This window comes from Dipodomys spectabilis, unplaced genomic scaffold (genome assembly GCF_019054845.1).
Source record: "Dipodomys spectabilis isolate Male_0828 unplaced genomic scaffold, ASM1905484v1 ptg000019l, whole genome shotgun sequence".
Lineage (NCBI taxonomy): Eukaryota > Metazoa > Chordata > Mammalia > Rodentia > Heteromyidae > Dipodomys > Dipodomys spectabilis.
In genome coordinates this window covers 23,738,013-23,751,366 of record NW_024870696.1, presented here as the reverse complement: position 1 = coordinate 23,751,366, position 13,354 = coordinate 23,738,013, and the positions used below count along the sequence as shown (strand labels likewise).

Here is a 13,354-nt window from a genome sequence, read left to right as displayed (position 1 = left end):
GTGAGTATTCAACTACATTAAGCTTATAAATACAGTAGAACAATATATACTTCAAAAGATTAAAAGCATTACAAGAAAACTCAGTAAGGAAGCACAATACTGTAATCTGTGTAGGACAGCACTGTAGCATGAATGACTCCATTGGTGAATCAGTGAAGCCATAAGGACATTAGTTAGGAGCTAGAGACCTAGATTTCCAGTACGTGTCCCCTTCACTCCTGAGAATATTTACACAGGTGACTAAGCCTTTCTGAGATCCAAATTCCTCATCTATGGAAATTGAATAGTGATAACGTCTCATAGCATTGTGATCATTAAATATAATCACGAGCCTGACACAGAGGACACATTAAATACATATTCTTGCCATTATTGTTATAAGCCACATGAATATCGCTGTATTCAGTAGATGAAAGTTGTCCATAATTAGGGCTTGGGAATGTGGCTTAGTGGTAGAGTGCTCGCCTAACATGCATGAAGCCCTGGGTTCGATTCCTTAGTACCACATACACAGAAAAAGCTCGAAGTGGCGGTGTGGCTCAAGTGGTAGGGCTCTAGCCTTAAGCAAAAGAAGCTCAGGGACAGTGCTCAGGCGCTGAGTTCAAGCCCCAAGACTGGCAGAACACACACACACACACCAAAAATTGTCCATAATTAATCTAATTCAACCTAGCACTATTAAATCACATTAAATCATTCCATTATTTTATAGGGGAAAAAAAGACAACTTCAGCCCTACTTAAGGAGATGTCATGAACTGAGACCTGAAGTAGGAGTCGGCCAGTTGAAAGGAAGTGGGTGGAAAGGGTCTTTCTAATAATAGAGCTGTGCGTGTACCTACTTGCCTACAGGTGAGCTAGGGTATCACCACTAGGATAACACCAGTAGTGTTAGGTGGATAGGTTGGGCCTTTCTGGCTATCGTAAACTAAAGTCAAAGACATAGTCTGCTGGCCTAGAACTGTGCGTCTTTATCCATAAAAAATGTTTGAGCCAATGTATGTATATTTAATAGTAAGCTTTATTCCTGTTCTGCTGTGAATCCACACATTAGACATTTAAAAAGATAGACTTCTTTGTTTTGTAATTAGAAATAGAAGCTCTGATTTCTTTTTCTTGAATCACAATGATGTGACATAACTCCATGTGTCGTCCACAACTCTATGAAAAAATCCACTGAGCGTTGACAGAAGTTTTCTAATGCTTCCTAATAATGTTGCTTTGGGTGCTTAGAGCTTGAATTTTCAGACTTTCGTAGTCTCTCTGAAGCTCTCCCTTAGAAAACTGGTATTGGCTCAAAGCTGATTACAATCTGAGGATCCCAGTTTGAAACCTGCCTCCTAGAAAGGAAGGAAAACCACTCTGGAAGGCCATCCTCGCACCTGGCCCACCGTGGGCTCTGCAGAGAAGGCTGGACGGAAGATGGGTTCATGAACCAGAGCTAGAAACACAGACGAAAGGAATTGAGGTGACTGAAAGCCACCTGACCCCACCCCGCCGGCAGGAGGGACTCCCCAGAGCTTCAAATGAAAGAACACTTCGCCAAAAGCCGTAAGAAAATAGCAAGCACCCAAGAAGGACAGAAGGGGTAGATTTGAAAAGGAGTTGAGGATGAAATGAGAAAGTCGTTAAACTAGACCTAGTTAATACTTTTCTCCCTATTGGGTCATCTTTACCAGGTCATCTTTACGTGGCTGGACGGTGGGAGGGGTATTAGATATGTATATCTATGGCATGATCTCGTTTATATTTTGACCACAGCTGGAGCAGAAGTAACATCCCGTGGATCAAATGGCCACACATTCCATTCTGTCTTTGGCAGTCTCTAAAAAATGTGTCAACTAATTAACTAGCTCCTCTCAAGGTACTGACTCAGTTTACAATTTCACATTGCGGGGCAGTGATGGGTCAGACACCATATTCACTACCAGATACTAAGCCCTGGGAGCTCAGGACCATGTCTGTTTGGCAAAAACAAAAACAAAACCCCAAAACCCAAAGAATGATGCTGGTGCTTAGTAAAAGATAATGTTTTTATATAAACAGATAATCCAGAAACATACACAGCATATGCATTGATATTAGAATAACTCAAAATCAGAGTTGAGTTTCCACTTCCTACGGTTTTACACTGTATAATATATCTGTCTTTTTAACCACATCACCAGTGATGATATTCCTCTGGACATACATGCCTACAATCCCAGCATTGGACAAGCAGAGAGACAGGAAATTTTGAGTTCGAGGACAGCTTGAGCAACAAAACTCTAGTCTCAACAAAGGCAGTACACCAGATTACCTTGTCTCTGTGTACACATTCTTCCTTTGCAGCATTGAGTGCTAAGTGCTGGATTTATGAAACGGTCACGAAAGCCCAGTGAATCAGTAGCCTGTGTTTGTTCAAGGTTCATGCTTAGTGCAGTTTTCACGAGGTCTGGGCTATCCTCACAAGCGAGCACCGGTGTCCTAGGCTCCTGAAGAAGGATTTGTGGTGCTCTGGGTTCTTGAGAAGCCTGTGTGGTTTATTGTTCAGATACCCGGGGCCTTTCTTAGATGGTCTGCTTGCTTGTTTCTTTGCTAACCTCCCTCATGAAGCTGGGACGGCGTGCAGGGATGTGGAGGAGACAGGCTGCCGGTGGCTGGGCGAGCTGGTCCTTGGCGTTCCCGGGGGAGGGGATGGCATCGTGGCCCACTTGCTGCCGCAGGAGCTATTGATTTTTCTCCCTCCCCGTGCTTCGCACACCTCTGAAAGCCGCTACAGCAGGAAGCAGCCCTTCCTGGCGAAAGAGGGGGAACTGGCAGGTGAACTTTGTCATCCTCGCCCCCCTTAACAATAAAACCCAGGCCTTGCAGAGCAAACATGGGTGGGACAGAAAAGGGGGCTTGCAGGGCTGCTGGTAAACCTCTTTGCATGTGTGACTTGGAGGTTCCTTCTAGTTCAGAGCAATCCTGATGGGTGTGTGTGTGTGTCTTGAAAGCAGAATGGAAGGCCCTGAGCTGGTGAGAGAGCTCTGTGCAGCGTGCGCATGGAAGGTTATAGCCAAGTCGTCTCATCCAAGTGTTCAAGAAGATGTTCTGTTCCTGTTATAATTGGCTGCCGGGTAGGTTTGGGCCTAACTAGAATGCCAGCGTTCGATTTCGCCGTGTCCTCGGCGGAGACGTGTCACCGTTTATCCTTGCTTTAGTGACAATTTTCGAAAATGGAAACTCGTGGGAAATCATTACAGTGTTTATATGTCTCCCCTGTCGGCCGGCGTTATTCTGTGATATTTTCCCAGTGTTTTCTGCCGCATGACGGCGGCTCACGGAGGTTACAGCGGAACAAGTCCCTCTGTAATTTGGTGACTGCATTTTACTTCCCGGAGAAGAAAAGATGACTGACAATTAAGTATTTGGGATGTCACCGAAGGAGCATGTGCAACTAATCAATGGCGTCCTTTGGGAACGTGATTTTATGAAGCTGATAAGGTGGAAAAATTGGGATTTTTGTGATTTGTGTTACATGATGATAATTACACCTTTTCAATAAAAAAGACATTTCTCTCAGAGTAAACATCAAGTTTGGAGAGCTGATGTGGTAGTCTTGCTGTTGTTTTTCTACCCCATTCAGGCCATTTTGTCTTTGTTTTTGTTTTTTGTTTTTTGGCAAATGTCTTTTTATAGGAGATTTTTTTTCTAGTTATTTTTTAGAGTAATATTTCTGAAGGAAGAGCTGATCTACTTTAAGGATAGTCATTTATACTTACAAAAGTGAAAAGTACTGTAAAAAGAAAACTGTCTTTTGCCTTTTACAAAGTGCATTGAATCCTAGCTACTCAGGAAGCTGAAATCTGAGGATTACAGTTCAAAGCCAGCCCCAAGTAGAAAAGTCAGTGAGACTTTTATCTCCAATTAACTAGCAAAAAGCCAGAAGTGGGTTATGGCTCAAGTGGTAGAGCACCAGTCTTAAATGAAACAGCTGAGGGATAGCATCCAAACCCTGAATTCAAGCCCCAGTACTGGCACTGAATACAAAAGAAAAAAGAAAGCAAAACTCTTTGAAGTCGTAATATGAATTATGTCACCTATCACAGTTACTTAACTCTATGTCTTAAGACATTAATAATCTGGTATATATTTCTAAGTGCTAATCTACGTGGAACTTGTATTGATGCACTTTACTGCTCATCTGTAGCACTGCCCGTCTGCCAGGGGCTAAAGGCCCACATCATGTAGCTACTTCGCCGCCTCCTCCCGTGCCTGACCCACTTTGGCCAGTTTACTGTTCAGTGAGGGAGATTTCTTTCCTGCTAGTTGAGACAGTTCAGTGTTTTTTTTTTCCTTCTGTTTTCATGCTAGAGTGAGTCTTGAACACAGGGCTTTGGCCCTGTCCCTTAGCTTTTTTACTCAAGGCTGGCACCCTACTCGTTGAACCACACTTCCGCTTTTGGATTCTGGCTGGTTAATTAGAGAGGAATCTCACTGATTTGCCTGCCTGAGATGGCTTTGCCCCGTGATCTTCAGCTGTCAACCTCTTGAGTAGCTAGAGTTATGGATGTGGTCCGCCAGCCTGTGGAGCTCAGTCTTCTTGTTCTAGCGCCATGGAACGGGTTTTGTATCCATTTCCTCCTTCCTCCACAGAGCACGCAGTTAACAAGGGCTCTTCTTTCCCACAACCCTTTGCTGCCTCATTCCATGCTTGGCACTCACTATCAGAGGACTCTTTTTATGCAGACATTTTCATTGTTACCCTCTGGCTCTTCCTCAATTATTTTTTCCTGTGGTTTGTTTGAGACAGGGCCTCACTGTGTAGCCCAGACTGGTGTTGAACTCGCGATCCTTCTACCACAGCCTATCAACTGTCAGGACTGTCCGTGTCCAGCACAGGCCCATATCCCCACATTTGTTCTACGTTGTGTTTGCCAGTAGTGAGGCTTTGCACTCAGCTTTGTTGCTCGTGACTGGTACTTAATCATTTGAGCCACATCTCCACCTCTGGCTTTTGGCTGGTTAATCGGAGAGCATATTCTCTCAAATTTGCTTCCTGGGCTGGCCTAGATCCTTAGAGCTCAGCCTCCTGAATAGCCAGGATTATAGGCTTTAGCCACCAGTCCTTGGCTAACGGGTACATATATATATATATTTAGTTATATGTACAGGACACAGAACATGGCAGTGTGGATAGGAACTCCTTTCCTGAACTGGGGAAGCAGTAGATTGGAGTCTGTCAGGCAGACTGTGTTCCATCCTGTTTCATCGTCGGCCGCAGCCCAGTGCTGAGAGCATTAATGAACCCTAATTGGGAGGCAGCGCACACTCCAGCAGGGGAAGAGAGCTGCGGGAGCAAGGCAGGCCTGTCCCTGGGGAAGCTGGCACACAGCACAGATCCGCCTGTGTCCGGTTCCAGGCCCGAGCAGGGTGCCCAGCAGTATGCCTGTCTGGGCTGAGCGAAAAGCAGGTGTTCTCCCATGACGGCCAGAGGTCTGGGAACATCTGTTCTAAAAGCCCAATCACATGCGTAAGTGCCTTGCTCAGCACTTAAAGGGCCGGGAGCCTGTGCGCTGGCTAGATAATAGTCCGAACGTCCACAAAGGATGAAATTGGTTGTTGGGATCTGATAGAGCAAAAATTCTCCAAGGAAAGAGCATGGACGTGTTTTGAATGCTGGTTGTATGGCAGAGACGCTCGGAGCCGTCGCCTTTCATCTCTCCCAAGTCTCCTGAAAGCAGACAGAGGACAGATCTAAACCAGGCCTGGCTCTGAAGCCCAGCTCGGTACACCACACTACTTCTAAAGAACGAAGATGAGTAACAGCGAAGATGAGTAACACCGAAGACGAAAGACAAACAGTCTGAAATAATGGGAAAGGATAGTTTGGCATTCAAAAATGTAAGAACTAAGAACTTATCTGCGGCTTAAAGCTAGGTGACTTAAGCCAGACCAGGGTCCTGAGTACCGAGAGTAAGCTGGGGTGCAGCTCTGAGCAGGTTTTGAGGGGAGGGGGGTCCCTCTTCACCCAAAGCTTTTCAAGAAATGAAGAAGACGTAAGTGGATCTCTGTGAGGCTCCTGAGTGAGCTCATGTGTTTAAGAACCGAAAGATTGGGTTGAACTAATTTAATTCCTCTTTTTGCATTTCTGTACTAATTAATGACAGTTGTTTCACTTGTACATATTATATTAAATTAGGTAAATTCTGCCCTATTACCCTACATCTCTGTTTGGATTTAAGCATTAATTCTTTTCATACAAGCTGTCTTAACAGAGTTTAGAAAATATTCCTGCCCCACATAACTGAAGGCTTAACTAACCTCTCCTTCTCCCCACGGTGTTGCTTTCTTTAGAACTCTTAAATCCTCAAGAATGGTTGTTCCTGATTTTCTGGAAAATATTAATTGAGAATATTCAAGGAACAAAAGCAAAGGCTCCAAGTTTCTGGAGTTTTCAGTGTTGCCTTGGCCAGAATGTCTTAACTCCAACAATGTGATCATCTGTTTGGAGAGCTCAGAGGCTGAGCGGATTAATTCCCCGTCCCCATGTTGCAGTGTAAACAGCTTTTTGCCTGTCTTTTGTCATTAATGATCATGCTATAGATGTAGCCAGTGCATTGCAAGCCAATCTGTCAAGGCAAATAAACAATTCACCTTGTTAAAATTCCCTAAATCTTGCATTAATAAAACCAAAGTAACCCCGGAACACTCGAGACATGTCTTGCTCCATACTGCTGTGATGGATGGCATGTCTTAAGATCCTGGAAATTAAGTAGTTCAGGTCATTAAAAGTGTCCCACACTTGTTATTGATTTAATTTATTTTAAAAAGGTGGGGGTGGAGATAAGATGGTGGCACCCTCCCTCATTTCTTTTTGAAATCTGAAGCTACCACTTGTAAAGATAATTAAAACTACGGCTCGGGCCACCAGCTCAGTACTTGTCACAGCATGTAAGCATTATTGTTCAGTAGGTATTGCATTGTCTTCCTAAGTAGAGAGCTAGAAACAGGTCAGTAACCATTGCCTCTGGTATCATTGCAAAACTTACTTGGAGATGCATATATATCATGATTTCTAGAACTTCTGAGTTCTAGCCACTAAAATAATGACCTGGGCACTCAAAAAAATTCCTTTGGGGAGAAGTAGCAGATACATTCAAAGGCTTCGAAGGAACTTAACTGAAGTAGTATAAAAATAAGTCTTTGGACAGAGGATGGGTTTTACCCCCACCTTAATTTTATGAACTTTTTACTTTTTCACGATCAAGGACCCAGAGTACCTATTATCTATTTATGAGTGGGTGGAATCATTCAGGAATGGTACAGTATTTTGAGTCTACAACACTGTACTACTCTAGGTCACCTAAACTGGTGTGAGCTTACTTGCTTTTCACAAGGCTCCTTCCCCTCCTCTGCTCTACTGCCTCTGATCCCTGCACCATACCAGTGCTTCATATGATAGATGTCTAGCGAGTACTTGTAAGTACTTCGTTAATAAGAAGTAGAATTCCCTATCACAATTCTTCTTCTCTTTTATTTCTTACTCTTCTGAGGTGACGGTGCACCAGGAGGAATGGAGCTAGGCCCAGGCAGTCCTGTCTCTAGGGACTAAGCAGCACTATGATTGGGCATTGGTGTAGCAAGTCCCACCCACAAAGGCCTAGTAGAACTGACAGCTCGGGTCATCCCCGACTCTGTGTACACCTCAGGGTGTGGCTGGGTAGCGGGGTTCCACAACCTCATGAGAAATGAGGCAGTTCAAGATGTGAAGAGGGCTGAAAACAAGCGCGCATGTCAAATGATGTGTGCGCGCAACTTGGCCTGCCTTTCATCCTCTGTTCTGTGTCTTCGCATCGGCTTCCATGGTTGGTCCTGACATGTCACCACCTCCTTCCATGGTTTCTTTTTAAAATCTTCAAATGGTTGGACAGAGGAGTTACAAGTTAACCTGCCCATTGTGTATGCGCAGTACACCTTGATCCGCCATCCTTGTGTTAGTCTCTCCCCTGCATTTCCCCATCCATCGCCTTCAGGCTCCTAGTTCTATTTTCTTGCGTGTGCGTGGACTATTGACTGAGGTCATCGTTATACTCGGTGTAATTGCCTGCTTCCCTTCCTCTCGGGTGTTTTTGTTTTTGTTTGTTTTGTGGCAGTATTTGAACCCAGGGCCTCCCAGTCTTGCTTGCTTTGCTGAAGGCTGGCACGCTACCACTTAAGCCTTGCGTCCACCTCTGGCATTTTGCTGGCTAATTGGAGATAGAATTTCTCAGAGTTGTCTGCCTGGGATGGCTTCTAACTAACTGTAGATTCTCAGATTTCAGCTTCCTAAGTAGCTAGGATTATAAGAAGGAGCTCCATTCATTGTTCTTTAAGAACATGGTCTACTGGAAAAAAGTTACCCATGGTGAGTTAGCAAAAGAGTCTTGTTCATTCCAGAGCCTATCACACAATCTTTGGTGCTTTTTGGCCAGTCTGAGTTTAAAAAAAAAAGTGGGGAGGAGGGAGGGAGAGGTGGCAAATTTGTTAGAAGGCCACACTTGCTGACAGATTCTTTTCAAGTATATGTGAAAACAGACATTCTGTTTTCCATCCATTTCTCCCTAAAAATTGTTATCATTTAGACCTTGGAGTACTGACTTGTTTATGTCATTATTCCAGCTAATTAGCAGAGCGCGCATGCGCTCTCTCTCTCTCTCTCTCTCTCTCTCTCTCTCTGTGTCTCTCTCCCTGTCTTTCTCTGTCTCTGTCTCTCTGTCTCTGTCTCTCTGTCTGTCTCTGTCTGTCTTTCTCTCTCTGTCTCTGTCTCTGTCTCTCTGTCTGTCTGTCTCTCTCTCTCTCTCTCTCTCTCTCTCTCTCTCTCTCTCTTTGCCAGTCCTGGGGCTCAGGGCCTGGGAACTATCCCTGAGCTTCTTCTACTCAAGGCTAGCACTCTGCCACTTGCACCACACTTCTGGCTTTATCTTGTTATGTGGTATTACGGAATGGAACCCAAGGCTTCATGCATGCTAGGCAAGTACTCTACCACTTAGCCACATTCCAAGCCCTAGCAGAGTTCTTTAAACGGAAAAACTGGATTTTTAAAAATGATATACCCTGATTTACAGTTAGCAGTAAAATTGTAGAGCTGTCCACAAGGCAATGTCATCTGATCCTAGACCAAAATAGGTGATATAGCTAAGGAGGTAAACCTAGTCTTCCAGTTAGAAAAAATTATTTCATGACAGTCTCTTGTGAAAAGATGTGTATACTAGGCCACTTTATCATTTTGTGAGGGAAATTTGATCTACACATCTTGGCAGTAGAATTAACATGTATTAAAATACTCACTCTGGGTTAGGATCTTCGTTCAGATATGGACCATTTTTCCTGGTTCTCCCGTCTCATCTGTGAGCCAGCATTTCAAGGGTTGAAGGTACTGTATCAAAGCTGGTTGAAGGAATGAATGAATGAATAAATAAATAAATGAATGAAGTACAGTGTCTGCTTATGCTGCATGGCTGTGTCAGTCCAGATTCTTGGGGAGACATAGGTACAACACCTCCATTGGTGGGGAGAGCTGTTGCTGGTGAGGACTTTGATGGACACTTATGACTTTTGGATAAAATTCCTTTGATTGATTGCCTAGCAACCTTGATTTCAGTTTCTAATTCTGTGTTCTTCTTTCACAGGCTGTCATTTTAGAAAATGAAGAACTTCCCAAACTCTTTCTTGATTTCCTCAACGTCAGACACTTGCCCTCTCTACCAAAGGCCGAAAGTTGTGGGTGAGAACTGTTTCTGTCTTGGATCTGTAGCGTAGGTCGCTGTGGGATAAGTGGTTAGCCTAGCAAGTATCTCATCATGGTCCCCGCAGGGCCCCAGTCTTGGTTGGGTCACACTTGCTTGCTTCCACTTAGAGTTTAAGGAATTTTTCCCCTAAGTCCTTATCTCCATCCTACAGCCAGCCGGCTAAGGCTCTGTAAGTCATGCTTTGTCATAAGGACCTTCCAAGTTGCCCAGAGAGCTGTTACCTGGAGGAAACCGAGTCTAGATAGCCTATTTAGGGATAGTTTGTTTACCTGTAGATATGTCCGCCAAGCCTACAACTCCCTGGCTAACATATTTGTATCATTCTAAAGCTAAAATCACCCTTCAGATTCTTTTATCCAATTCCTTTCATTTCGTGGTTACACAGAGACACAAGAATTACTCACCCTTCCCCAGATCTTTTCCCTTGTAGCCAGGCAGACCCGTGCCTTGCACTGTGTGAGCCCTCCTCCACCTCTGACGTGTAGCTTGTCTCGCAAACATGGAAGCTCTGGATGCAGACTCCAGTCCCTGCCACCAGAGAGCCAGGCCTCACTACCACAGCAGCTGGAAAAAGCTCTCTGGAGGCATTAACTCTGCTGGGTACTGGTGGCTCACACCTATAATCCCAGCTACTCAGGAGGAGCCGATGTGAGGACTTGAGGTTGGAAGCCAGCCCAGGCAGGAAAGTCTACGAGACTCCAGTTAACGACCAGAAAACCAGAAGTGGAGCCGTGGCTCCAAGTGGTAGAGTGCCAGCCTTCAGTAAAAGCGCTCAAGGGACAGCGCCTAGGCCCTGAGTTTCAGCCCCAGGACAACCAAAAAAAGAAGAGTTAAGTCCGCAAGCAGCCCCTTACCCAGCTCCAAGCACATGCCTGGGCGAGGCCAGCTGCCACAGGCTTCACCCTCCTGCAGAATACAATCTGTCCAGGTACCAGCAGCGGGGAAGGGCTTCACCCCGTCCCAGCCTCCCTACAGCTGTACATACTCAGCCACGTGCCCAAACCCCTAATCATACTCCACGCTTGCCCCGCAGTCTATGCGGTCGGTGTCGAGGTGGGTGCATGTGTTCACTGGGAGGGTTGAGTATTTTAAGAAGAGACAGTGATGGCGCGTGAGTTTCTCCATTGTGCAAAGTCAATCCAGATCATGAAACCTGAGGATTTTGAAGTGATCTTAAGGAAAATTGAAACGCAAGAGTCTTCTAGTGTTGGATTTCTTGAGATGAGTCATCAACCTGCTGATCCATAGTTTCAGACAAGCTCACGGGCCTCCCCTCCCCCTCCCCCTCCCTGTCCCCTGCCACCTCCCTCTTTCCTAATATTTTCCAACTCAGTGCTCTAAAAATCCTAGTAATTTTTTTCATTGTTGACACAAACATTGCCCTAACTGACTTACTTGGTCTGGTTTTTTTTTTCTTCTTTTACAACAATTTTAGATCTTTTGATGAGACAGAATCAGAAGAGTCGAGGTAAGATTCGTTAGTCCTAGAGCTTTTTTTGTTTTTGTTTTGTTACAAAAAAAAAAAAATGCCTGTGACATGAATGTTGGTTTTATGATTATAACCGTTTGATGAAGAAGTGAGGGGAGCACCCCATTATAATTACAGGTAGGCACAGTGTGCATGCTGTTTTCTGGGAGACCATACCCCAGGATCTCAGCATGAGTGCGTTAGAGGTTGTAGACCGTATCTGTGGGGCAGAGCTCCCTGAGCACAGGGAGCTGATACCCTGAGGGCTGGTTTGCCACCTCTCCCTGGAGTTGCTCCTCCTCACCCGCTCTGGTAGATGTGTTTGCTCCTCTTCACACACTCTGTGGTAGATGCATAAACCTTGGGCAGTTTGATCCCCTCAAAGCTAGTTTGTAGTGTTTTCTGTTTACCGTCGTCCTCTGATGCTGACATGCCTGTTCTTGACCTTTCCAGCAAACTGTCCCACCAGCCAGTGCTGCTGTTCCTCAGGGATCCATTCGTCTTGCCTGTAGCCAGCGGTAATCAAACCTGTCATCTGCTAACAGCTCTTTACTGATCTGACCCTGCACCACATAAACCACGTTTTTAATACAGGTCTAACAGAGTGACATTGGTCCAAGGTTTAATAATCTGCCAATAAACTAGTGCTCTTGGTGTAAGAGACATTTAGAATTTTAATTGGGGCCGGCCTTTCTAGAGGAAATGTAATTTTTCGTTCTCTCTCTGACCAGGCTATTTTGAATTAGAGTAGGAAGGGATCAGAGGGAAGGGGTATTTGTTTTCTTTGATACGTTGTGGTATAATTCGGGTCTCTGCTCATTTTTTTGTTTTGTTTTGTTTTTTTTAATCAAGATAGCCAGACTCGGATCTTGTCTTTCTCCCAAACTGCATAGATGTGTCACAGTTATTTTTCAATGTCCATTTAAACTATAGCATGCTACACGGTGGAGTCTATGATTTTTAGACGTTGTATATTTTAAACACAACTAATTGATTGAAGTATAACTGAGATCAATACGGTAGCCGGAGTCCTTTCTCCATTCCAATTCCCCAGAGTCCTTCTCAAAATGTTGACTTAGGCACATTTGCAGACATCATCTCATTTAATTTTCCCAGCAACCCTGAGAATAGGCAGGGGTGGCATTAGCACAGGCTGACTATGAACATGAGGGTCCAGGTAGGTGTGAGACCGGACCTGCGCGGGAACAGACCTTGTTGCCTGAATTCTCCTCTGTGCTTGGTGCCTGGTAAGTTTTCCGCCTTTGTTTCCGAGAGGCACTAAAACAGCATGCTGAATAGACAGCAATAGAGAAAGGAGCCTCCGAAGCCGTTCCTTGTTTCTGACAGCAAAACTTCACCCCCAGAAAGAGACAAAGCACTGCTGTGTGCCCACACTCACTCAGATCACCCGCTTTTCCTTCTTGGTTGTGACCAAGACTCCAGCCTTTCCCTTCCTAGCACCCTGGTGACAGAGCTGCCATCGCTATAAAGAGTGTCATCTCAGTGGTTCTCCTGTAAGGTCTTGTCAGTGTGGAGTCGTTAGTTGCCTCTTGCATGCGCTCAGCTGCCCGTGTTTAACAGAGATACATGTGATTCTGCCTAGCAATGCTAATGTTGTATTTAGTAAATATTCACAAAGCTACCTAGGCAGCTGCAGTAGGCAGCTGGGTTTTTGTTGGTGGTGGTGGTGGTTTGTTTTTTCTTTTGTCTTTTGGTGCAAGTCTTGGAGCTTGAGTTTAGGGCCTGGTACTCTCCCTAAGCTTCTTTTGCTCAAAGCTAGTGCTCTACCACTTGAGCCACAGTGCCACTTCTGACTTTTTCTGAATAGTTCACTGGAAATAAGAGAGTCACAGACTTTTCTGTCTGGGCTGGTTTCAAACTATGACCCTCAGATCTCAGCCTCCTGAGTAGCTAGGGTTGCAGGTATGAGCCACCAGCGCCAGGCATTAGGTAGTATTTTTATAAAGTATTTATATGATCTTTGTTTTTTTTTTATTTTGTGTGTGTGTGTGTGTGTGTGTGTGTGTGTGTGTGTGTGTGTGTGTGTGTGTACTGCCAGATGGAGCCCTGTCCCTTAGCTTTTGCGCTCAGAGCTGACACACGACCATTTGAGCTACACCTCCAACCTCTGG

At 44.9% G+C, this 13,354-nt stretch overlaps 1 protein-coding gene across 5 annotated transcripts in view; it reads left to right on the top strand.

The window, feature by feature from the left end:
* Snx24 (sorting nexin 24) overlaps positions 1–13,354 on the top strand; it is a 119,772-nt gene that overhangs the window by 83,348 nt on the left and 23,070 nt on the right. For all 5 annotated transcript variants that reach the window (XM_042674495.1, XM_042674496.1, XM_042674494.1 and 2 more), the window contains exons 4-6: positions 9,635–9,729; positions 11,190–11,222; positions 11,676–11,740. In XM_042674495.1, coding sequence (XP_042530429.1) covers positions 9,635–9,729; positions 11,190–11,222; positions 11,676–11,740 — 193 coding nt within the window. The remainder of the gene's footprint in view (positions 1–9,634; positions 9,730–11,189; positions 11,223–11,675; positions 11,741–13,354) is intronic.